Here is a 27826-nt window from a genome sequence, read left to right as displayed (position 1 = left end):
TTTGGAAAGGGTTCGAAGATATCTAGACCCCACCTATAAAATGCCAGCTTACCTCAGTGCTGTGTAGTACTTCAGTGGGGGTATGTATGACCGTGGTGTGCTTCTGGCAATTGTCACATAAGTTTCAAAAGACTAATGAATGGAAGTTGTACAGTCACCTCAGTCGCTCTTGGCACGTCATATGACTTTGGGGCTCCCGCTGTCTGACGTGCTACTAACTTATATTAGGTAGGCTGGGTTCAGACATGCAGTGGAGCTAAAAAATTTCATCTTCGATAATATCTTATTCTCTGCATTTGTGGAACGGTGGAAACTAGATACCCATACTTTTCACCTTTCGTGACGATGTCACTATCACACTCCACGATGTGACATACCATCTTGGATTGCACACAAATGGTGATCCAATAGGTGGTTGCACTAGAGATTTTCAATAGTTCCATAAGCACCCCCACATTGTAGTGGGTTGAGGATTTGCTTGGTGCTAGGTCTCCATCCCGATTCGAGGACAAGAAGCAAAATTTTCGGACTGAAAATAACTTGACTCAGGAACAGGGTGGCCCACATTACACCAGGAGCTGATGTAGCTACTCTCTGCCAGTATGCCAGATGTTACTTACTTATGTTGATCGGGGGATATTTGTTTACGAACAAGTCAGCCAACCTTGTCCCCCCTCAGATGACTATCGCTTCTAGAGGACTTTGATAGTTGCAGAAGGTTGTCATGAGGCTTTGCGTTACTAATGCACACCTATCATTCATTGTGCAGCACTGCCCGATGTGATATGACGGACATTGTCGGGTGCGTGCCATTAGTCATGTTGTGGATCTAGCTTTTTGTACTACCGTATACGATATTTTCTGATCTCCTCTTGCTTCGAGGTAATTATTTAATATTTTTGTTGTAATATTAAGAATGTGCTATATTAAGAACTAACTGCAATTTCTCAATTATTAGGTTGGTGAAACTTGAACAACAAACTCGAGACCACCATCATGCCAAAGGTCTTAGATTGCGACGCAGGTTGAATGCTCTCAGATTTGATGAGATATGATGTGTGGAATCTTCCTATGTTATATACAAATTACTCTTCTAGTGATAAATAGAGTATTATGTGTGTTTCCAGTTCCGGTGGAGACCATACGATGATCCCCAGCTACAGCAGATGGCTCCTGACTGTATAAGGAGCACTGGACAGATTCATGGAGAGTTGTGGTGCTGTTAGTGTGCTTTCACTTTGTGGAGTTCCATCATGTGGACAGGGTAAAGAGATAACTCGGCGGTCAGCAGCATCGGCCAGAGGACCTGGTCAATGTGGATAAATTCTTGTTCAGGATGACTTAGAGTGACGATGTGTGGTGGCCTGAGCAATACCATGCTTGGTATGATATGTGGTATGCCAACAACTATTGTTTGCATTAAAAGCACTGCAAATGGCTCGAGATCTATCGTATATGAGAAGTATGTCGTGTTGCGGGGTGACGTGCTACCTTAGGCTCGTAAGAAAAAATGACCATGACTTGATAGACTCAGATTTCACCAGTGCAAAGGTGATGGGAAGAATGTTGTTATTTCCATCCTTGGCAATAACAATTAGCAGCACACTCCCGTATTTGCTATACAAGTGTGTCCCATCGACCAAAACAAACGGCTTCCAATGCTTAAACGCTTCGATACACAGGGGAAGGCTCGAAACACCTTATCAAGCTGGCTAAAATCTCTGTCAATTATGTTTTTATTGTAGTGCAAAAATGCAACACAATCATGTGTGGTACCAGGAAGGCAGTGGGACAAAGCTTGTAACTGAATGAGAATCTTGTACGACTCTTTCAAATCGCCATAAATCTGAGCGATCTCTTCTGCTTTGCCATCCACACCTTTCAATATGATGGCAAAATGATAACTTTGTTTCATTGCACTTTGCAATACTGGGATGGATACAGATGGATCAGCATGTATAATTGGTAGGATAATAATGCAAATTAGACTGATATCCTATTGAGCATGATCTTGAGACATGGTTGGCGCCAACAGGCATGTGACCCCTAAATCTCCGCACCTCCCTACAACAGAACTTATAAATTTCAACATCTAAGATATATCTTAATCAATATTAATTTAATTCTATAACGTGTTAAATACAATATTTACTAGTAGTTCAGATTCTGTCGAAGTGCTACACAAAAACTCCATGGACACCCAATGAAAAATTGCTTCCATCAACAATGGTATTTCATCCTATTCGACTCCACGACCCTGTACTCGACATTTCTTCAAATGATATAATTTTTTACTGCCAAGAGAACATCATCTTTACTCCTAAATATGTGGCCCACTCAAAATTCTACACCTCTATCCATATTGTAGTCTTCATTGTTGCCAAAATTGAAAGGGTCATTTAGTTATATCGCATCCAAATTAAGAGTTTGATAATGGCTTGGAACTTCTAATAATTATGAAATGGGCAACATGGGAGGAAGAAGAAAGCGAATACCTCCACCGATTGGAGTATCTGGTACATTCTCCCCAGAGGACTCACTTTCGTTGGACAACCCGGTGTCGGCAACATAATCTGAATCAAACTCGCTCAATTCTACGTCAACACTATCCGCAGATTGGCGAAGTGAATCGGCCTCGTCAAGACTGCGACTACATAGGGTATTGAAGAAGACGGCCCAAACCCACTAAACACGTCACAGACTTCAACATACAACTCCATCACATGTTGCGGCATTAGTATACCATGCACATGAAACATTACACTGACATGCTTATTGGCTTCAACCCAAAATGTCCTATTAATAAAACCTCGACTAGGCAACGCTGATAGGAATCTATATGCTGCTCGACCAACGTCTTTTAAATTGATTGCCCCTGTATTGCTTAAGATGACATTCTTAAGTGCATCTAGCTAGAGAATCAATAAAAAAAATACACAACATCACATGTGAATTATACTAAAAAATTACTTCCTCATCATCGTTTCTGATGATCCCATTAAGATCACTTAATTCATCCAAATAATTTTAGTGACTAATATAGACATTACTTCGTTTATAGTTCCATCACATGTCAATAATTGTAAGTAAAGATGCAAGTGAAGAAGAAGATTTGGAAAACAAAACTAAATGGGGTAATTTCAAATTAATTATATAAAATTATAAATTATCCATTTATAACAATACAAGTAAAAAAAACTAGAGAAAGTCTCACTTCCATCTTTTGAGAGGTGCTAAAATAACACTCTATTCTTCTCTATTTGTAAAATGTACATTTATCTCCCTTGTAATTTTTAAAAAACTTTATCTTTAATCCATTTTAAATTTTTTGTGTTAACTAATGTTAACTTTATTCATTTTTCAAGAAAAAATAAATTGATTTTTACAAAAATACTCTTTAGTAAAAATTTTATTATTTTGTCATTAAATTTTGCTTACTATAATACTTTTTAATAAATTATTTTTTTCTAAGATAACCATTAATAATTTTTTAATCTATAAAAAAATTTATTAACAAAAATTTGGTTGGTTTGTGATATCGAAAAATTAATAGTAAAATAAGAAAATAATTGTTAACGAAAATTTTGGTAAAATCACAATTTAATAATTAAAAAATTATTGAAGGATATATTAAAAAATAATTTAATTATTAAATTTAAAAAAATAGTAAAAATACAATTTAATCAATAAAAAATAAATTTATCAAATAGTATTTTGGTACGCAAAATTTAATGACAAAAAAATAAAAGTTTTGCTAACGGATATTTTTGTAAAAAATAATCTATTTTTTTTTGAAAAATGGATAAAGTTAACGTCAGTTAACACAAAATATTTAAAATAAATTAAAGAGGAGTTTTTTTTTTTTGAGGTAATGACCAAATCAGTACTCAAAAGATTCAAATGCTGACATTTTGGTACCTCACTATTGTTATTGACAAAATGGTCCTTAAAAGATTTTAAAATTTGACAAGCGTATCCACGAGTTCGCCGGAGCACATCTCCGGCAAACACAGTGCTGACATGGCAACTACATTTTGATGACATGGCAAACCCCCTCCCTCCTCCCTCCCAACCCTACTTCTTCCTTTCTTCCTTTCCAACGCACTTCTCCTTCTCCTTTCTTCTCCCCTTCCTGAATGCACTCTTCCCCCTCCCCAACTCTAATCCTTCCCTCCCCCTCCCTAACCCTAATCCCCCATCCCCAACGCACTTTTCTCCCTCAATCCAAAATCCCCCTTTCTGAACCCCAATCCCCTTCCCTTGCCCCTTTGAATTCTAATCCCCTTTCCAACACAGTGTCTCACACTCTTAACTCACTCTTCTCTAAAATAGCAGTGGAGTTCAACCTTTTCAATCTTATAGAGCCAGTGTCATCGACACCGCACTGTCGTCATCTCGTCGTCGGGTCTTTTGCGACCGCCAGTGTCGTCTATCTCCTTCGTGGCATTGGTTGTCTGTGCGCCTTCACCGCTGTTGCCTTCACTGCTTGTATCTGCTTGCTGCTAGCTCCTAGTCACTGCCATGCCTCCTCTGTCTGGGTTCCATCTTGGCTCCATCGTGTCGTGTCCCCTCTGTGTCTGGTATTCTTCTTCTATTCTTGCTTTTGGTGGTGTTGTATTAAGTTTTATTTTATTTTATTTTATTTTGATTATTGTATATGAATTGTTTGTTTTCTCTAAGTTTTATTGTTATTAATTTTTTTGAATGATAATTTAACCTAAAATTTTAGGACAATTCATGATTTGGGACAACTCTGTTGATGTTGAGGTTGTTGTTGCTGTGAATGGTAGTGTTGAGAGAGGGAGAGTGGAGTGTGCGTTGGGAAAGGGGGAGTGGTGGAGATTATTGTTGCTGTTGATATTGATATTAAGGCTATTGTTACTGCGAGGGTGGGGTTGAGGGAGGGAGGGGTAGTGTGCGTTGGAGAGGGAGCGTGGTGGAGGTTGTTGTTGCTGTTAATGGTGGTGTTGAGGGAAAAAGGGGAAGTGTACGTTGGGGAGGGGGTTGTGATACGGCGGGGACTACAATGAGGGAGAAGTGTGCGTTGGGGATGGGGCTGTGACGGGGGGAGAGGGAAGGGGAGGGAGTGTGTGTTGGGGAGAGAACTTTGGGGTGGTTTGCCAAGTCATCAAAATACAGTGGCCACATCAGTATTGTGCTTACCGAAAATTTGTTTCAGCGAGTTCGGGGGCATGCTTGTCAAATTTTAAAATCTTTTAAGAACTATTTTGTTAATAACAATACTGAGGTATCAAAACGTCAGCGTTTGAATCTTTTAGTTACTGATTTGGTCATTACTTCTTTTTTTTTAAGTTATAAATGAGGAGAATGTATATTTTATAAATAGAAGGGAAGAGAGTGTTATTTTAGCATCTCTCAGAGAGGAGAGTAGAATTTTCTTTTAAGATAAACTACTACAAAAAAATTAATTACTAGCCATTTTTTTGGGGAACAAGAAGATGAATAAAAAATAGAATTAAGATAGATGTAGTGTGATAAATGATTGATCTAAGAAGTTATTTATATAAGCATTTTTTCGTTATATATCTAGAGTAAAGAGATCCCAATTTATTTAAACACGTATCCCGGGTATAATGTCTCCATACTATTTATGGACATATCCCGAGTACAGTAACTGAAAATTGTTTATGGCTGTATTTCGGGTACAGTACTCTCGATTTATGCACAATGCAATGTTGGCTGGGCGTTGAGGAACGACAACGAGATAGATGTTCCCTCTCTGTTGTGTACCTGCATTTTGAGACACCATGGAAAGGGAGAGAGCTGAGAGAAAATCTAAATTAGGACTTAGTGTTTTGTTTTAAAAATTTGCAAAACGGTGTAGTTGAGGTAGTTTTTGGAAAATTGGTCGGATTTCAATTTGGTTAGACCGACTATTTTTCAGCCGATTTAACAGTTTGATATTGATTTTTAGAGAAGGCAATTTTTCTTGTTGTCCGAGCCATTGCAGCCACTGGTTCCTGGTTGATTGGCCCCTTCGACCGGTTTAAACCAGTTTTTAGAACTTTGCATAGAACACATATTTTTTAAGTGGTTCAGAAACTACTTAAGTCAAAGCTTTGAAACTAAGGAGTCACTTAAATAAAGATGTGAAAAACGTCTTTTTTTAAAGATGTTTTTTAAAATTTAAAATTTAACATATATAATCAATTAAACTGTGTTTTTTTAAATGAAAATTAGATCGGATAAATTAGTTTAGCCAAAAAATTAATAAATTTAATTTTGAATAAGTATAAATTAATATTTTTTTAATAAAAAATGACTATAATATTTTTATTATAAAAAATAACTAAAATACTCCTATTTTATATATATATATATATATATATATATATATATATATATATATATATATATATATATAAACTTTAAATCCTAAGAAAAAAATGCTAGAATTTAGGATTCTCAAAATTAATATATAATAAGAGTATTTTAGTCATTTTCTATAATATGAATATTATAGTCATTTTTTATAAAAAAGTAATATTAATTTAGACCGATTCAAAATTCGATTCACCATTTCTTGGTTAAATTAATTTATCTGACCTAATTTTGATAAAAATAACACAATTTAATCGATTATATACGTTAAATTTTAATTATTAAAAAACATTAAAAAAAAAAGACTACGTCTTTATGACTTATGAGAGTGGCTCCCTTGAAACTATATATGTTGGTTCTAGTTATTCAGTTACTAACCTTATCAATCAATGGTAAGCTATGGTAAATGCCCTATTAAGAGTTTGAACTATCAAAGCCTTAAGAGTACTTCTTTAAGAGATTAGGATCAGAACTTGGAAGAACAAACAGACCATGCTATACGGATCCCTAAGAAATGCATGCAAATTGTTGTGCTTAATCAAAAATCATTTGTATACTGCTATAGATCAGTGACTGATCCATGTGCATATTTCAGATATGCAAGTTTGAAATGCTAAAGATAACAGATTGCAATATCTCAAAATATTCAAATTGAAAACAGATCCATATTGCTTTTTACAGAAAACTGCACATTGCATATACAAATCCAGTAAAAACCTATAACGGATTCAAGTATTCTCGATCAATTGCATATACAGATCCTAACCCTAAAAATTAGGATCAAGAATTGTGTAAAAAGAAAAGAAACGTTGTTTCCGGCATTCCGCTACTTCTAAAAAATGCGTCATTCAGAAACAGCTTCAGATAGCGCTTAGCATCTGCGACATCGTTACACTATGGTGTTATCAAGCAATCTACGGATTCCATGAACGACGACGAAATCGCTACGATGCATGTCCGGAACGACGACCAAAACGCCATTGACATACCGCACCATCCATGAAACCGTCACTCTGATTGAAAAATCATTGGAGAATAACGTCGGCAGTAGAGTGTTGTCCGGGAGACTAATCAGGTCGCGCCACGTAAGCAGCCTCGGCACGACGTGCTTGCGGAAGATCGAGGAATAATCGCTGATGTTCCTCTTGACGGCTTCAGGAAACGCCACGTCTAACGGCGCAAAGATCGTGAAATTGGTGCCGTTACGGTACTCTTTAGACAGCTGAGCATCAAGAAACGTATACAGGAGCAGCCATAATCTTTTAAGACGCGAGCTACGGCGGCAAACGGATCAGCGTTAGTGCGAACGGGTTCGAGGAGGGATATTTCTGGGACTGGGGATATGTTGAAGAAGCTATTGTCGATGGCGAAATAGGGTAAGGATGTGGTGGAGAAGAGGGAGGTTTCGGACACATAGTAGTTTCTTTCGATAAATCCATTTACATCGAGAGGGGGGGGTTCTGTTGAGGGTGGGAAAGATGAAGTTTGGTGGGAGAGACGAGATGTTTTCGATTGGAGCCTTTGGAGGAAGATGAGGCATAGGAGGACGTTGATGTCGGTGCGGTGGTTGTGGCAGCGGGGAGGAGGAGGAGGGTGAAATAGGTGATGAGGTAAAGAAGGTTGCATGCGGTGGAATGTTGTTTCTCCTCCATGTTTTCGAATTTAAGATGGTTAATGAGTTTGGAGATTGAGAAAGAAATTGGAAATTGGAAGGTTTGTTTTTTTACTGCTTCTTTGATTTTCTTGCAAAGAGAATTGAAGTGAGGCTTTGGTGCGAATGTGCGATGGTAGAAGAGTGAAGTGGAATGGAAATTTTGGCGGGATAATAGAAAATAGGTGGGAGGGGGAATGAAGCGTACGCCGCACTCTTTTCTTGAATTTTTGTCATTTATTTTCATTTTTATTTTTATTGTGTTTAATTTCAAACCCTCTGAATGGCGCCAACTCGAATTTCCGACCAAAATTCCAATTCAAAATTCACGCTGCCCAAAGACAACATTACCCTTTTATTCATACACACAAACGGCGTAACTCTCTACACACACTACCCCCAACGGTAATTTTGCAACGGAACGGAAAAATCAGCACATGAATTCCCCTAATTGCCCCACTAATTAGTCTTCTCCCGCAAGCTTCCCAAGCACACCACTCTAAAAATTTTAAAATCCCCGCTCCTATTTTCATCCAATTCAAAATATTCCTTCCAAAAAATGGAAAAAAATATCCCAAACCCTTCATCGCCCAATATTTATTTAAACCCCCTCATCCACCATATTCCGTCACCATTCACCAACACACCATAAATAGAACTATATTCTCTTCATCCCTATCTCCATTTCCAATCATGCCTGCAATTCCAGAAGAGCCACTCCTTGCTCCAAACCCTGACAGATTCTGCATGTTCCCAATCCAATACCCTGAGATATGGGAAATGTACAAGAAAGCGGAGGCATCGTTCTGGACAGCGGAGGAAGTTGACCTTTCCGGCGACATCCGCCACTGGGAATCTCTCACAGACGGCGAGCGCCACTTTATCACTCACGTCCTTGCCTTCTTCGCTGCATCCGACGGCATCGTCCTGGAGAATCTTGCCGGAAGGTTCATGAAGGAGGTTCAGGTCGCCGAGGCACGCGCCTTCTACGGCTTCCAGATCGCAATCGAGAACATCCACTCAGAGATGTACAGCCTCCTTCTCGAAACTTACATCAAAGACTCATCAGAGAAGAATCGTCTCTTCCACGCAATTGAGACCGTTCCTTGCGTAAAGAAGAAAGCTGAGTGGGCCCTACGATGGATCGATGGCTCAGAATCGTTCGCGGAACGCATCGTCGCGTTCGCCTGCGTCGAAGGGATCTTCTTCTCCGGGAGCTTCTGCTCGATATTTTGGCTGAAAAAGCGTGGGTTAATGCCAGGTTTAACCTTCTCGAACGAGTTGATCTCGCGAGATGAAGGCCTCCACTGCGATTTCGCGTGCTTGCTGTACTCTCTTCTGAGGAAGAAGCTCCCTGAGGAGCGTGTGAAGGGGATCGTGAAGGACGCCGTGGATATAGAGAGGGAGTTTGTGTGCGACGCGCTTCCTTGCGCGTTGGTAGGAATGAACGGAGACCTGATGAGTCAGTATATTGAGTTCGTTGCAGATCGGTTGCTGGTGGCGCTTGGGTGCAAGAAGGTGTACAATGTTCAGAACCCTTTTGATTGGATGGAGCTTATTTCGCTTCAGGGGAAGACCAACTTCTTTGAAAAGCGTGTTGGGGAGTACCAGAAGGCTTCGGTTATGTCAAGCTTGAACGGTCACGGTGGTGTCCACGTGTTCAAGATGGATGAAGACTTTTAAATAACACCTGGATCACTTTATGCTCTAATTTTCCTTTACTCTGTTATTTAATATGTCTGATATATTGTATTCCCGTTCCCGCTTTTAGATTAGGTTTATGTGCTTTAACTCCTTTAGCCATAGGTTCCTTTTTTTTTTTATTGTTTTGTCTGTAATATTATGGCTGGCGAAATGATAAAGTATAAATTTAGTTTACCGCATTTTATTCGTATTCTAATAATATCATTATTTTTTAGCTTAATTTCTCGAAAAATATTATCACTGTTGATTATTGGAAAGACTATGATTCTTTTTTCTCCTTAATGGGATTTCGTTCAGTTTTTGAAATGAAGTCTCTTTTATTTGAATGTTGATGTTCGAGGCAAATTAATGAAATGCGACTGTTATTATTTAGAGACAGTACGATATAATGAAATACAAGGGAATAAATAAATAAATAAATAAATAGTGCTAATGTTTTCGGGTGTAAACATTGTGGCCCCCATTCCTATTTCTTAGCAAGAGAGGTGTCTGTGGTTGTGAGCGTCTTCAATGGCCGCTGAGCTACAGAGCACTGGGATGATGTCCAGAGAACAGCTCTTGCAAGTTTTTGATCGATTCAATTTCCTTACTTCTCAACCTGGTATTTAATTCTGTTCTTATCTTCCAGGTTTTTGTTGTTTCAAGTTCATTAATTGGATTCCGTAGCGCCTTGAGTTTTGATTTCTTTGCAATTTGGTCTTGTTTGTGCTTTGCAGACGTGAAGAAAAGAATTGCAGATGCCGTACATAATGATAAGCAGGTGAATTTCTTCGGCTTCATTTTGGGAGAAATGATAGACAAATTTATGGTCTTTTGCTTGGTTTAAATTGGGCAATCTGATTCTTTTGCTATATTTGGAGTTATATTGATAATGGGTTCTGAAGAAGAAAATTTATGGACAGAATTGAACTTCCCTTTTTATCTTTTAAGCATCTTAACAAGGCTTATTGGTTGATTTTCTTGTAGCTGAAATTGTTAAGAGTACAACTAAACAAAATAACTATATAATCTGTCTGTGCTTGTGCTGATTTTCTATTTTGAGGACTCATGTTTGTATGATTGTGTCAAATAAACCACAAGTACTAGTATGTTTGTTTTTAGCTGGCATTTTGTGAATTGTGGGATTCTTAAATTTCTTTTACTATGATTGATTATCAGGAAGCTGTTGCTATGACTACCGCAATACAGGAAGAGATATTTTTGGAGATGGGTATTGGTAGGTTTTTTGATGTATTCTGAATTTCTGATAGAGTATGTTTGTTACTGAATATTGGTGCCTTAATTTTCATGTTAATCAGTGACATCATTATATAATAATTTAAGTAAATTCAGCTTAGTGCAAACTGCAGCAACACCAGCTATCGTACATATCTTTGCCGCTAATACTAGATGCTTGTCTGCCTAACAAATCATCCCGTATTCATCTGTTTCTTTTTTTCGTTATTATTTATTAAAATTATTTGCAAAAAAGCCACCCTACATGTCTTTTCCTCTGATATGTAAGAATGTGGAGAAACCTAGATATTTCTTTTATTTTCTTAGCCAAACTTGATGGTAATTTATGCTGAAATTGTGTTGTCAAAAGGAAATGTTCATACATGGGACTCAATCAAGCAACAGCAATTTGTGTATTTTACAAGTATTAATCAGAATTGTTGTATTTGCTAAGAAACCACAGATATAATCTAGAAATATTAGTGTTGAGTATTGATAACACTCACTAGGAACCAGCCATGGAAGAATGATATTAGTGTTGAGTATTTAAGGCCCATTTCGAATCTAGTACCTAACATGATAGTATTTTTATGACAGATCCAAGCTTTGGTATTGCATGCCTTGGACAAATTACTACTGTGTATGAGAATGATCGGGATTTGGTAATTCAATTTTATAAGTTCCTTGCAAAGTAAGTACCCTTTCTCCTTCTACATGTAGAGCTGTTTCTTTGATTATTAGAACAAATTATGTACAAACTACAGAGTTCTATGTTACCATGGACATTTGCGTAAACTTCACCTAATTTTTTCTTGAGAATCCTTTGATGTTTATAACATCCATTTTCCCCCCATATTATAAAAGATGATGTTTATGGTATATTTTTCTGTGGGAGTCAGGACTGCATATGTGGACACCTGCTTAAATAATGTGTGGTTCATAGATAGAGCATGGCCATTCCGTGTCTCTTTCTTGTCTAGCTCTGAGTTGTAATAACTTCGGAAAAATTGGAAAACATTTATGCTACATTACCAGCGATTTATTAAGTGGGGAGTTTTTGACAGTGTGAAAACTGGATTCAGTTAGTCATGATTATCATCTGCTTGCTTTAGTAGTTTCAGTGTTTCTGTTCTCCTTTACAAGAGAGGTTATCTGGTAGGCTTCACATATGTCACTCTTATGGCTGCCATAGATAGATCAGTAAGTAGTTAATTTTTGCAAAATGGCCTTTCACTTCGATATGAAAATGATATGGTAGAGAAGAGATGGCCTGTGATGAAGCAGAGCTTGGAGAAGAAGAATTTGCAGAAAAACTGAAAAATCAACAAAAGCTTCAGGAACTGGTAAAATATATTTAATTCCCACAATTTTAGAATCTGTTTACTGTGTACACTTCTAAAATACCGGAACAAATTCATACAGCAACTAGAGATGCTGAAGTACATGCGGAAATTTCACTTGGACGATCAATCGGCTATCCTTGAGAAGGTAAAACACTGATTCTAAAGTAGAGAATTTATGTTGAATCATGCTGGTGAATGGTGATAAGTGATTGCAAAAGTATATAAGTGGTTATCATTGGATACATCAACTCTGAATCTTACTACGGTAATTTTTATGATGTAAATTGTTAGCAGCACCTATATACCAGTTATATTGCATCATCTTGTCACACATAATGGTTTATTATGCTGACTTCTTGGGATGATCTAGAATAATACTTGAATGTCAAACCTGATTTGTAATAGGACAAGTCCAATTGAATATTTATGCGCTATATGCTCATATTTAATTTTATTGTATATGCGTTATCGGGTCACTTCTTCCAAATTACATGATTCATTTGATTGTGGTTCTTGGTGAACTGTCAGAGTATGATGTCTGTGTTAATATAAATATTATTTATGTAACATTAGACTATTTCAAGTTGGCTTGGCTTATTCACAAGATATCCCTCTGTAAAAAGGTTAAGTATGTTACTTAAAAGTAGCAGAAAATAAAACTCATATATGCATGTTCTTTTTCTGTTCTGCCAGTTACACCAGCAGATGGAAAATGGCGATTATGAGAGCGAGACGTCAATTTTGTCACCTGAGGTGATTGAAGAGTTTGTTCAGAGGAAGGTCTCCCCTGTGTTCAAGCCAAGGTAGATCCAGAAGACTTGCTGAGACATGTTTGATTCAAGTGTGGCTTTCACATGACACATGCCTTTTTGGTTTTGGTATTGTCCACAATGACACAATCCACAAGATGTATTATTTAGTCAATTTAGCTAACACTCGGATAAATTTTTGTACAATTTGAAGCACTTACTGCATTTCTACTCTATCTACTATCTAGTATTTTATTGGGAACTTGGTTATTAACTTATTATTGTTTTTTTTTTTTTACGCTAACTTTTTTCCCTACCTCGTAGTGAATCCCTAATAAAAAAATTTTAAATTAGTATTGTATGTGTTAGAAAATGGAAAGCAAACTAAAGAAAAGTAATGTGACTTATCAAGTATGTTTTGATGATACAGTATATAAGGGTTTATGTAGATGTTTGTTAGAAGAATTAAAATAATAAAAGTATAATAACCTATAATAAATATATAAATATGTTAAATAAATATGATTGATGCTAAATAATCTAATTAATTCTAATTATACTCTAACATTTCTCCTCAAATTCAAGTAGAGTTAAGGATATCATTTTGAGTTTGGACACTAGAGTTCGAAAATGAGTAGGATGGTGAACCTTTTTGAAGATATCAGCAGTCTAATTTAGAGTCGCAACAACTACGAGATGAACAACATCAATAAAGAGACGTTGGACAAAATGACAATTAATCTCAATGTGTTTGGTGTGTTCATGAAAAACATCATTATTGGCAATTTGAATAGCACGGCGATTGTCACAATAAACATCAATTGGGGATGACTGAATGGCACCCAAGTCTTCAAGAAGCTAACGAATTGAGACAACCTCAACAGTGGTGTCAGTGAGATCACGGTATTCAGCTTCGGTACTTGATCGAGCAGTAAACGTTTGCTTCTTGGCTTGCTAGGAAATAAGAGAGTCACCAAGAAATAAATAATAACCAATGGTAGAATGATGATCAGTGGGATGACCAGCCCAATCAGCATTTGAGTACGCTTGAAGGGTTAAAGATGAATAGGAAGAAAAACGAAGACTATGAAACAAAGTACATTTGATGTAGCAAAGAATGCGAAGAACTACAGCATAGTGAATAGTATGAGGAGCTGACAAGAACTAGCTAAGAACATGAACTGGATAGGCGATGTCTGGTCATGTGACAGTCAAGTAGATGAGACCTCCAACTAATTGTCGATAAATAGTAGGATTATCTAAAATAGTGCCATCCATAGGACTAAACCGAACATTAGGCTCAAGAGTAGTAGACTCTGTGCGACTATTTGTTGTTCCGACTTGAGAAAAAGGATTAGAAGTATACTTAGCTTGAAAGAGATAGATGCTGTTATCTGAGGTTATGACTTTCAGGCCAAGAAAATAATTGAGAGAACCAAGATCTTTCATCTCAAACGTGTAGTGAAAGGATGCTTTAAGAACAGAGATACCATCAATATCATCTCCAGTAATGATCATGTCATCAACATACAAAAGTAGAAGAACAACTCCACATTCACTTTTACGAATAAAGAGAGAATTCTTATGAGGGCTGCAAGTAAAACGGAGATTGCATATAGTGGTGCTGAACTTTTCAAACCATTCACGAGGAGCTTGCTTAAGACCATAAAATGCCTTATGAAGGAGACAGACTTTGTTATAAGAACAAGGATATCCCGAACGTGGTTTCATATACACCTTCTTTTTCAAATCCCCATTAAGAAATGCATTCTTCACATCCATCTGACTAAGAGACCATTTTATGACCGCAGCAATGGCAATGATCGTTCAATTAAAGCCATGTATGTTGAATGAATTTACTGAATAAATAAATTGAGATATATACAAGCACGTAAAATCATACAAGATTTTGAGATAATAACACATTTTATAAAATAAACCTGTTAGGAAATTATTATATGCAATATATATATATATATATATATATATATATATATATATATATATATATATTATAATATCAAATTATACTATTTCATATTAAATGACTTATATAATGGTGATCTCATTTATTGTTATAAATATTGAATTAAATAAGTCATTATTATTTTTGATTTAGAATTAAATGAGAATAAAACCAGGGATACTATTTTATTTGGGTTTTAGGGTTTATTAGGTGCCACACTCAAATATAAATAGTGACTTTAGGATTTTTGTCCCGAACATATCAAAGCTGCTTCCACTTTTTTTTCCATCAGAGGAGTTGCGATTCAATCTTATCAGGATACAGAAAGCTTTGGTTGAGGGATATCAAAAAACCAAACTCTCTCAATTATGCCCATGAATTGAGGTATGCTTCTGCGCTCTCAGCTATATTTCTTAATGATTTAACATGGATGGTCTTAAAATTGAAGAAACAAAAAATTTTCAACAAGTGGTATCAGAGCCATGCATAATTGAGTCATTGAGAATTTTTTGTGTCTTCTTTATTATTTGAATTTGTCATAGATTCAATTTTGGATTAAACAAAAAAAAATTGCATTTTTCATATGCAAATATATGTATTACAAAGGAGGTCACACAATATTATGTGATTGTTATATATTGTAACCTATTGTTTTATTACTTTTGTGCTATATAAGCATTTGATTTTGTTACGTAAGAAAATTAGTAATAATTTGGATTATTATATTCATATATTTCATAAAATTTGATTTTGAAATAAATTGGTTGAACACGTGTCACTCTATGATTTGACTATGTGTAATGACATGATGATCTATTAAACGGTGACATGTGGCATGCTGATGTGGACAGTTGCGCAACGTGTCACAATGCTAATTGGCCACGTGTCCACTTGTGTCACGTATCGCAACAGTATTCATCCACGAGTCATCCGGTATGTCATCATTGTAGATGCACCAAATTATTCCCTCACTTTACATTAAGTGACTCATTTTAGTCTCTGAAATTGAATGTCGTACACCAAACTAGTCCCTTCACTAGTTTTTTCTCATTTTTTTCTATAAATTCAAAATTTTCAATATCTTTGAATGCATTAATTTCAATTCAATTTTTTCACATGTTATTTAAATACAAGTGTTTTTATAAAATATTTTTTTTTGCTAGTACCCCTAACCGTCGTCTTGGAGTTGACATGAAGATATTTTAAGCATCTCCACTACCATCTCCGACCTCTTTCGTATAGACTGAAGAGGTCGGAGATGGTAATGAGGGTGCTTGAAGTGCCTTTAGTCTAACCCATTTACACACAACGAAGTATATTCCATAAGAACCAAAAAAAGTGTATTTTAATTCTTGATTGCTTGTTAAAAACACGTTTTTTAATTAAAAAATGTGTCTAATCAATCATATAATTTTTTTTATAATAACATTCTTATATATTAAAAATTTACTAATATTAAATTATTATAAAAAAGTTATATAATTAAAACTAAAATATTAAAATTTTTTGTAAAAGCACTTGTATTTAAATGATATATGAAAAGATAGAATTGAAATTAGTGCATCCAAGATACTTAAAATTTTAGATTTTTAAAAAATGAGAAAAAACTAGTGAAGGGACTAATTTGATGCATGACATTTAATTTCAGGGACTAAAATGAGTCACTTAATACAAAGTGAGGGACTAATTTGGTGCATCTACAGTGATGACATAGCGGATAACATGTGGATGAATACTGTTGCGACACGTGGCACAAACGAACATGTGGTCAAATAGCATTGTGACACGTGGCACAAACAGACACATCAGCATGCCACGTGTCACTGGTCAACACATTATCCTACTATTACAGTGGCCAAACCATAGAGTAACTCATGTCACTAACAGCCCACGTCGTCAAGCCATGTCTCACGTCGCTAATGGAAAATGAGTCAGGGACTAACGTGGTGCACTTTTGTCAATCTCAGGGACATAATTGGTGCAATTAGAATCTCAGAGATGATTTTAGTGCACGATGCCAATCTCATGGACCATTTTGGGGATTAACTCTAAAAGGGGACTTAGATAGAATCCTTTGTCCTAACAACACCAATGCAATCTGAAATTAGAGAATAAACTATAGCAGGAGGACGGGTATCATATATATGAATTTCCATAAGCAGAACCTGATCCTGCTTAGCCAGACAATCTGTCACCAAATTTGCTTTCCGAAGGTTGTGATGCCAAATAATCTCCTGAATGCGATGAGACAGAACAAGGATATCCTGGATGAGGGGAGAGCATGAATAATTTGAAGAGCGCCAATTCTTAATCATGTTGATAGCCATTTGAGATTTTTGATTCTATAATAATGTGATTTAACTTATTTGCCACAACCAATTGTAACCCTTTTATCATTGCCCATAATTCTGCATGCATTATAGAACAACTTCTCAAGTTGCAGGAGAATTCTTTCACGAATCTTTCTAAGGAATCTCTATAAATACCACCAAAAGTCATATTGTTGTGAGTATAAAAGGACCCATCAATGTTAATATTAATGAACATTTCTTGAGGCAGTTCCCAACCAATCAAACACTTTGACTGGTTTTTGAGCTCCTGGGCTTGAGCAACTTAAACGAGGTGCTTTCTATCTCCTTCGATCGAGCCTGGATGGAGTGAATAACCACATCATGCAAGGTGTATTTCCCATAAAAAAATCAACATATTTCTTGCGTACCAAAGGGACAGAACAACAATACCAAAAATCCTCTCCCAAATTGTACAATTATTGGATAAATTAAAAGACAACCAAGCATGAAGATTAAGGGTAAAGAAATATTCCTGTGCTTGTGTGAGATGAGACATTCCCAGATCCCTTTAGCAAAAAAACAGTCTGGAAGCACATGCAGAGTGGTTTTGTCTTCAACATTACATCTCGGACAAGTAGAGTCCATAGTCATATGTCTTCTTCTTCTATTAATATTTGTTAAAATAGCATCATTTGTCACAAGCCATAGGAAGTATCACACTCTTTTTGGCCCTCTCCATCTTCAAAAGGGTTGAATAGAGGGTTAGGAAGGGAGGAGTCTTCTCATAAGGCATTATATGCTGATTTCAGGTTAAAAGACCCATTGTTCGACAGACCCCACACGATCTGATCATCATCTCTCCAAGGAGAAGGAGGAGCCATAGCCATTATCCTTATTAGCTTTATGAAATAGTTTGAAGTTTGTTTCGTATATGATGGACTTGAATTGTGTAGTAAGAATACTAAGGATAGTTTTAATGAAGGAGTGATTTGAATGAATGGTTTGAGAAATTTGACAGTTATATTATTGATGGATTAAGGAGAAAGTACAAAGGCTAGTGGAATTTGATAGGTTTATTAGTTTATTACAATGAGCTCCATGATGGCTTATTTATAGGCCTCACAAGTTGGTTCATTATAATTTCTAGATATTTCTAGGTCTTAGATATTTTTAGATATTAACCTAGATATTTCTAGATACTAATCTTAGATATTTCTAGTACTTGATTTATTTACTTAACTTCTAGACTTTTCTATCATAATATCTACATATTTTTTTTATGAAAAAAGATCATGAAAATTCTAGAAAATTTCACAAATGTGTAGCATAATCAATACTCCTCCTTGATGCACATTTGTGTAACTCCAAACATCTCTCGAAATAGTTCAAACTTTGATCTTGGTAGTGCCTTGGTAAAGATATCATCCAGTTGCTCTTCTGTGTTGCAATACTCGATCTTTATCTTCTTCTCCAATATGGCTTCTCGTAGAAAATAATACTTGATAGCTATATGCTTGGTCCTACTATGATGGACTGGATTGTTTGCCATTGCTAACTTGTTGTCGTACAACATAGATGTTGATTCTTCTTGTTGCTCTCCTATGTCTTCGAATATTTTCCTTATTCATATTGCTTGACTAGTAGCATTTGCGACTGCAACATACTCAATTTCAGTAGATGAATAAGCTATAGTTTTTTTATGTCTAAGATAATACTCTTGATCCTAGTGTAAATGCATATCTATAAGTGCTTTTCATGTTGTCAATTGATCCTGCCCAATCACTATCGGTATATCCAAGTAGTTTTAGATCTTCAGTATAGTGAATGCTATAATCCTTTGTGCGTTGTAGATATCTTAAGATTCTTCTTCCATCCTCATAGTGCTTCTGACTTGGCTTTTGCATGAATCTTGATAGTAGACTTGTTGCATACACGATGATGGGTCTTGTAGTAGTTAGATAAAAGAGACTTTCAATGAGACTTCTGTATTGTGAAGCATCTGCCTCTCCAAATCTATCTTTTTTGTGGGATTTCTCATTATGGACTAGAGGAATAGATACTGCTTTGAAATTATTCATCTTGAACCTTTGTAGCAAATTTTGAGTATATTTTTTTTACGAGATAAAAAAATCAATGCCAAGAAAATAGTACATCAATCCTAAGTCAGTCATCTCAAATGTCTACTTGATTTCTTCTTTGAATTCTTTAATCATGATCTCATTGTTTCCTGTGTAGATAAGATCGTTCATGTACAAGGAAACTATCATAGTGTTTGAATTACGTTGTTCTTGATGTAGAGTGTAGGCTCACTTTTACACCTCCTGAATTTATGATCAATGAAATATTTGTCAAATCGATTGCACCATACTCGCGGAGCTTGCTTTAGTCTATAGACCGCTTTCTTTAGTCTTAGCACATTGTCTTCATGTCCTTCTACAATGAACCCTTGTGGTTGATCAACATATACTTCTTCCACCAGTTCTCCATTTAGAAAGATAGATTTCACATCCAGTTGATAGATCTTCCATTGCTTTTGTGCAGCTAGTGTAATGAGTGTCCTTATTATATTTAGGCGAGCTAGGGTGCAAATGTCTCTATATAATCTATCCCAAAAAATTGTGCATATCCTTTAGCTATGAGCTTGTTATGCTTCTAAATAGATCCATCGAGATTGAGCTTAGTCTTGTATACCCATTTGACTCCAATTATATCTTTATTTGAAGGGCGAACTACCAGTTCCCCGATCATCTTGATTTCTTCTTCCATAACATTCCTCCATTCTTCTTGCTTTTCTGCTGCTTCAAAGCTTGTAGGCTCGATCTTGACAATATCACATATTTCATATACATCTTGTGGAGGCTTAGTTTTTCTTGGAAGAGAATTAGTGGTTGTTTCTATTGTTGGAGTAGTTGTGTTTACTTCTTCATGTTCTTGTTCTTCTAGTCTTATAGGTGATTGTTGTGATACTTCAATGCTTCCTTTCTTGACTTTTTCATCTTCCCAATTCCATGAAGTATTTTTTTCGAACTCCACGTCTCAACTGATTATGAGTTTCTTCGTTTGCAAGTTATACATATGATATCTTTTTGATTGTGTACTATACCCAAGGAAGATTCCTTTTTCTATCTTCTCATCGGGCTTGCTTCTTTCTTGTGTGGGAATGTGGGCATAGTATATACATCCAAACACTCTTAGATACTTTGCGAAAGATTTTCATCCACTCTATACTTCAATTGAAGTTTTATTTTCTACTGCCTTAGTAGGACAACAATTTAGTAGGTATACTGTTGTGTAAACAGCTTCTGCCCAGAAGTTGTTTGGTAGATTTTTCTCCTTGAGGATTGAACGTGCCATCTCTATCACAATTCCATTTTTCTTCTCAAATACTCCATTTTACTTAGGAGCATATCCCACTATGAGTTGACAGTCGACACCCTATTCTTTGCAGAATTTATTAAATTTTTTGGAAATGTATTCAGTTCCTCTGTTGCTACAAAGTACCTTAATGCTACAACTACTTTATTTCTCCACATGTTGCTTGAAATTCTTGAGGATGCCAAAAAGCTCTGATCTTTTACGTAGAAAATATATCCATGTCATTCTAGTATAATCATCGATGAAGAGAATGAAGTACTTGTTATTGAGTGATGGAGTCTTCATCAGACCACAAACGTTAGTGTGAACTAATTCAAGCATCTTCTTGACTCGCCAAGCTCTTCTAGAAAAAAATAGTTGACAATGTTGCTTGCCAAGTAAGCATCTTTTGTAAGATTGATTAATTTCTGTGATACTTGGTAGATCTCTCATTAGTTGCTTTTGATGTAGCGGCTTTAATCCATGAAAGTGAAAATGGCCAAATCTTTGATACCACAGCCATGAATTATCTTCTTGTGTCTTTAATGTAATTTTTATGATATAACTCCGTTTTAGTAGAAAGCTCCTATTCTTCATTTTGACCATTACTAGAAGCCTTCTAGTTTTTTTTTAGTTATGGTGCATGGGTCTTCTTCAAAGTATAATACGTAGTCTTTTTCCATCATTTAGCTAATACTAAGTGGATTTTGAGTTAGTTTAGGAACTAACAAAACATCATGGATATTCTTAGTTCCTATCTTGGTGTGGACAATGATTGTATCTTTATCCTTCACCTGTACGATCGTTCTGTCTCCAAGTCTGATGCCAGATCGAACAGATTTATTGATGTCATAAAATAGGTTTTGATCACCTATCATGTGATTACTACAACTACTATTGAGATATTATATGTCATTTTTCTTCTTGCACTCTTTTTGTGATGATGCATAGAAGAGGCACTCTTCTCCCTACTTTTTTTCAGAGAAGTTTGCACGATTATTGATCTTCATCCTACAGTCTTTTTCCATATGTTCAAAATTGCAACACTGTGCTTTTCCATGATGCCAATAATCTTTTTCTAAGTGGTTAGTCTTTTTGCATATGCCACATGAAAAATATTTTATTCTATATTCAGTTTTATTTTTTTTCTAGAAGTGTCTGAACTTCTAGAATTTTCTTGTTTTTTTCCTCCTCTTTTATTTAGATTATGAGATATTATATTGAGCTTAGACCGAAATGCATTTTCTACTAAATCTTCATCATCTAGACTTGTCAATCTTTGTTTAAAAGCATGCAATGAGCTTATTAACTCTATTAGTGTAACATTGATAAATTCTTAGTTTCTTCATTTGTAGACACTTTAGGATCAAAATTGGAAGGCAAACTAATAAGTATTTTTTTACTATCTTTTTATCGGGTAAGTAGTCCTCCCCATAAGCTTTTATTTTATTTACTAAACTCATTAATCTTGTATAGTAACTTTTTTTCAGAATCTTTTATTTTTCATATTTGCTATTGCCTCCTTAGAGATTGCAGGAGGATTGTGCGTATCTTTGTGTCGCCTCTGAACTCTTGTTCCAAATTTTTCCATACTTCTTTAGTTGACAATATTCCTCTTATCCTTGAAAAAATTGTCTTTGTTACAACTTGTTGGAGGAAGCATAGAGCAATATATTTTTTTTGTTGCTCTTCTATCAATTTCTTCTTTTATGCAATGAAAAGTATTGCTTGATTCTTTGGCATGATGAACTCTTCATGGACACCATCGCACAAATTTTGAGCTTGTAGAAAGGTTTTCATTTGAGAATGTCAATTATCATAATTGTCTTCTGATAATATGGACATGAAAATATTTATAGTTGAGATAGTTATGGTTATAGAGAAATTTGTTTGAGTGAGTTATAATGTGGTGGATTTGTATAGTTGATAGGTTAAGAAGAAAGATTCTACACCCAATAGATGATTGAACGTAATTCTGATACCACTGTTAGTTTTATGAAATAGTTTGAAGTTAGTTTAGTATATAATGGACTTGAATTGTGTAGTAAGAATACTAAGGATAGTTTTAATGAAGGAGTTGGATGAATGGTTTGAGAAATTTGATAGTTATATTATTGATGGGTTAAGGAGAGACTACAAAAACTATAGTAAAATTTAATATGTTTGTTAGTTGATTACAATGAGTTTCATGATGGCCTATTTGTAGGTCTCACAAGTTGGTTTATTATAATTTTTAGATATTTTTAGGTCTTAAATATTTTTAGATGTTAACTTAAATATTTCTAGTACTTGATTTATTTACTTAATTTCTAAACATTTTCATCATAATATCTACATATTTATTTTTATGAAATAAGATCATGAGAATTCTAAAAAATTTCACAAATACGTAGCATAATCAATAATTCTCTTCACATTGTCTTCCGGCAACTAGTCACTTAGCTTCTTTTCATCCCACGTACCTGAAACTAAGAGAAAGTCGTTAAAAGATAAATTGGAATTAAAATCATAACCTACCTGAATAGCATGATGTTTGAGTTGCCTCGCATTCCGAACCTATTGGTGATTCCAAAAATCAATTTTTGAACCATTCCAAATCCTCCAAATCATGTTACTTTCCACTTTATCCCGAGAAGAGCAAACTCTCTTTCATAAATTCGAATCATTGCTCCTTCTTCAAACAACAGGAAAAATATTGTTTCCGCACTTGTATTTGGACCTAAGCACCTTGCCCCAAAGACTATTATTCTTCTCAACTAAACCCCACCTAATTGTCATCATGTAAGCCGCTGGTTTAACTCCCTTGCATGGCAAACTCTAAGTCCCCAAAATATATATTACTGTCAATTTGACATGTAATGATTATCTTCATCTATAATGTGAGTTTTTTTTAAATAAAAAATGTTCAACACAATACTTTGTGATAAAACTAAGAAGATAAAGAACAATAAAAATATTAAAACTTATTTCTTTGTCATTTTCTATATTATTATCAACAACTAAATTCCACTCTTTATAATTCTTAAATGACTTATCAATAATTCACTATATTTATTGTTTTATATTAGAATATCTTTTTATTTTTATCCAACTAAGTATTATAAATAATAAAAAAGGATTTAATCAACTACTTTTTAAACTCTTCTTTTCTCGTGTAAAAGCTGATATTTAATTATCAAAATATTATTTAATTGTACTTAAAGTAATCGAAGGTCTACCAAAATCAAATAGGGAGTGCTAGGTAGACAATGAACATGTTGAATAACATGAACAACAGACCCAAAAAATTGGCCCAATTACACTAATAACTCAGTTCACCCGCCCCACCCTCTACCTCCCCTCACCCAAATCCTAATTTTAATAATCCGAATTATTAACATCATAATCATCTCACCCACTCTCTCCTTTTTTGACCTAGCAGTAAAAACATTTCTCCTACCCCCAATTGAAACGGCGTTCACGATGGAGGGCCCCCTTACAACCGGCAGTCCGCCTATCCTGGTTGCGGTCGTCCAGCCTGACGTTCGCCGCAGCCACCATCCTCTGGAGTGACTCCATTCGGTAGACCAGCAGCGGCAGTCGTAGCCCCCCGTCCCTGTCGCGTGGTCCTCACCCAGCCACAACCCGCGTCGTCTTCTAACGGCCAGCTCCCGAGCTTGAAGTCCCGGCCTGTTCGCGGCGCTTGTGGTCTTTCTGCGACAAACCAGAGCAACCGTCGTGTCTGCATGTTCGCCCGCATCGAAGGTAACTCCACGACTAGCTCTTCCTTGACGGATTAGATGTTCATATTATTTTTTTTGCTATGGTGCATTGAACTGTTTTGCTGCTTGTGAGCATTGCTGGGTCTGTTTGACTTCTTGACGTGTTTGTTATCATAAAGAAGAGGAAAAGAACTATGACCAATTAATATTGCTGAGAAGTCTATTTTTTGCCTCTTTTTTTTAGTGGTTGACTGTATTTGGATTTGTTTTGTCTTCGTGTATTATTGAATCAGCCATTAGTGTGAAGCACGTGTTTTAATTTTTTTGCGTTATGAGTTGTTTATTCACTATAAGTCGGATGGTTATTTCTCTACGTGAATGGATAGTTGTAATTTTTTGTTACTATCTTATTTTGTTACTTGGTTGACCATAGATGGTTGAATAAGATATATTAAGATCAAATGATCATTATGAATACAGAATTAATCAATATTAATCCATGATAAATAAATGTTAATTGTTTAATTTTTTGGGTTCAAAATATATTTCAATAAAATGTCAAAGGGCATTTTTTAATTTTATTTTAGTTATGAAATCGGTTTGAGTTTATTAATATTTCAGCCGTCCTAATTTTTATGTATTTGTATTTCCTAGTTTTTATGTATTTGTATTTCATTTGAGTTAATTTGAAATGATATCTGTTATCGATGTTTGGATTTGTAAGATACTTCGATATAATTCTAAGATGGTCTTTTGTGTTGAAGTAACTCGTGATGTGTTATTCTGGTTCTAAAAACTATGGAAGACAAGTTATGATGGAGGAAAAAATTTTGTGTCTAATAGTTTTGGAATTCGGTAGGCAATTATTCGCTTGTGTTCTTCTAATGTTACAAAACTTGCCTGTATATAAGGTTTTTGAACTAGTTTGGGGTTATTTGATACCTTTTTAATAACCGTTAATAGTGTAATATACGTTTTACATGATTACTATCTTATTTTGTTATTTGGTTGACCATGGATGTTCTATTTTAAATAAGATATATTAAGATCAGATGATCATTTTGAATACAAAATTAATTAACATTAATCCATGATAAAGTAAATGTTAGTTATTTAATTTTTTGTGTTCGGAATATAATTCAGAAAAATAACAAAGGGCCATTTTTAATTTTATTTTAGGTATGAAATTGGTTTGAGTTGATTAACAATATTTCAACAGTCTTAATTTTTATGTATTTGTATTTCGTTTGAGTTAATTTGAAATGATATCTATTAGAGATGTTTGGTTTTGTAAGACACTTTGATGCAATTCTGAGACGGACTTTTGTGTTGAAGTAACTCGTGACGTATTATTTCCGTTCTAATTCTATGGAAGACTAATTATAATGGTGGACAAAAATTTTGTGCATATGGTTCTGAAATTCGGTTGGTCTTATTCGTTTGTGTTTTTTCATCACCCTTACAATGAAAATACCATACAGATATGCTTCGGGAAATGAGAGTGGAGATTATGGAGGATATTGTCATGGGAGCACACAATATGGATCAATTGAACAGATGCGAACTTTGTTGGACCAAAATGAAGAACGTGTACACCACAACCGTCCAAGAAACAAGAAAAATGAGGTTAAATCACCTTTTACAGCACCAAGTACTAGGACATTGATGAACCTGTGAGGAAGAATTGGAATCGGAGAAAGCAATAGATGTACTTAGAGCCCATTTGGGAAGTAGCAGAAGCTACATTTTTTTACTTTTGAATTATGAAAAGTCACAATAAAAAAAATAAAAAACAGCAACAAAATATACATTGACACACATTTCATATTTATTTTTTATTTTCACCTACCATATCATGCACAATAAAATAACAATTACTAACTACACAATAATTTCTTTGGCATTGCCATCAAGATTATTGTGAATTAGAATTTTAATATCCATTCTCTTGTGTAAAAAAATTGTATTTTTTGAGTTATTTATCCAAACACTATAACTTTAAAATAAGTACTTCTATAACTAAAAATCAACAGAAAATAACTTATTTATAAGTTGCTATTAATAAAAGTCCTTCTACTTTAAGCTCTTTTTCCAAAAGAACTTATTTAAGTTGTTAACCCAAATTGGACCTTAGCATTAAGACCACAAATACCTTTTCACATTGTTTACGTGTTTTCGCGGTGGAGTTTTATTACAACAGAAAGAATAAATTTTCATGGTGAATAACATTTTTAGTTCTCTAACTTCTTTGATTCTGTTTCAAGATATTAAAAGCTATTAGTTAAGAATAGCCATTTGGGTACCAGTAAAAATAACCATCCACTATCATATGGAATCGAACATCCAGCTTCTACTATTTGTTACTATTTACACACACTACACAAAGACTATTACAAATAACCATTTGGGTGACAATAGAGATAACCATCTGTTAGCCTATAGAATCGAACATCCAGTCTTTACTACTTGTAACTGATCACATACTCTACACCAAGACTATTATGAATAACCATCTGGGTACCAGTAAAAATAACCATTTGCTATCCTATTGAATCGAACACCCATATTAAAATACTTGAAACTGATCACATACACTACATCCATATTATTCCAAATAACCATTTGGGTACCAATAAAAATAAACATCCGCTAGTCTATTGAATCGAACATCCAAATTAAAATGCTTGTAATTGATCACACATAATACACCATGACTATTCAAAATAACCATCTAGGTACCAGCAAAAGTAACCATCTGACTTTCTTTGCGTATATTGCATAAAAATCTTGGGCCAACTTCAAATACGTAGGCCACATCCCAACTCTTGGTATTTTGTCTTTGCTAAGGCAACTGTGATCCGGTAACTACGAATCAGTTCAAAACAAACATCATTCAATGAACATGAGAATTAATGGTCGATTCAAACACGAGGTTCACAAAAAAAACATCAATATACTAGAGTTCAAACCTCATCAACAAGATCCGTGTTATCACTTCCAAACTCATTAACGTCTGTACATTTTATTGCCTACAATCAAACATACACAAACAAACAAAAACAAACAAACTAATTAGATACGGTACTATTAAACAAGTGTCATCTAAAAATATTTTATTCATACTTTTTCTAAGAATATCATTAAAGTTTTATTACTATACACGCCTTAACAGATATTAATTAATTATTTATATATAGCATGCATGGATCCGCCACATATGAAACATACCTACACAACCTAAAACCAAGTTTTTTTCTATGCTTTGAAAAGTAAAAAAGCTTATTATTTGCTGTAATACTTTTTCTTTTCCTTACATATGTAGTCATATTTGTTTCTGCATGCATGACATGGGAGTATAGGGATAGGGATTCAAAACAACCTAATGGCAACCATGAGCAATGTTTTCTCTGTTAACGCTAAACCTATAATGAACCAATTTCAGTAAAATTTATTAAAAAGGTAACATAATAGTTTATCGGATCAAGAAAATAAATGGTTCATTTTCATCTT

At 34.9% G+C, this 27826-nt stretch overlaps 2 protein-coding genes across 2 annotated transcripts; both read left to right on the top strand.

Moving 5' to 3' along the window:
• Nucleotides 1-8235: 8235 nt before the first annotated feature.
• LOC112697191 (ribonucleoside-diphosphate reductase small chain) lies at nucleotides 8236-9876 on the top strand. Its single transcript, XM_025750263.3, has one exon. The coding sequence runs from the start codon at nucleotides 8687-8689 to the stop codon at nucleotides 9674-9676; it is 990 nt and encodes a 329-aa protein (XP_025606048.1). The 5' UTR covers nucleotides 8236-8686; the 3' UTR covers nucleotides 9677-9876.
• A 46-nt stretch (nucleotides 9877-9922) lies between these two features.
• LOC112697192 (uncharacterized) lies at nucleotides 9923-13266 on the top strand. Its single transcript, XM_025750264.3, has 7 exons — nucleotides 9923-10298; nucleotides 10414-10457; nucleotides 10856-10913; nucleotides 11510-11603; nucleotides 12171-12255; nucleotides 12335-12400; nucleotides 12949-13266. Exons 1-7 carry the CDS (start codon nucleotides 10208-10210, stop codon nucleotides 13060-13062), a joined length of 552 nt encoding a protein of 183 aa, XP_025606049.1. The 5' UTR covers nucleotides 9923-10207; the 3' UTR covers nucleotides 13063-13266.
• Nucleotides 13267-27826: the final 14560 nt, after the last annotated feature.

This window comes from Arachis hypogaea, chromosome 6, assembly GCF_003086295.3.
Source record: "Arachis hypogaea cultivar Tifrunner chromosome 6, arahy.Tifrunner.gnm2.J5K5, whole genome shotgun sequence".
Taxonomy (NCBI): Eukaryota; Viridiplantae; Streptophyta; class Magnoliopsida; order Fabales; family Fabaceae; genus Arachis; species Arachis hypogaea.
This window is presented reverse-complemented; position numbering and strand designations above follow the sequence as displayed.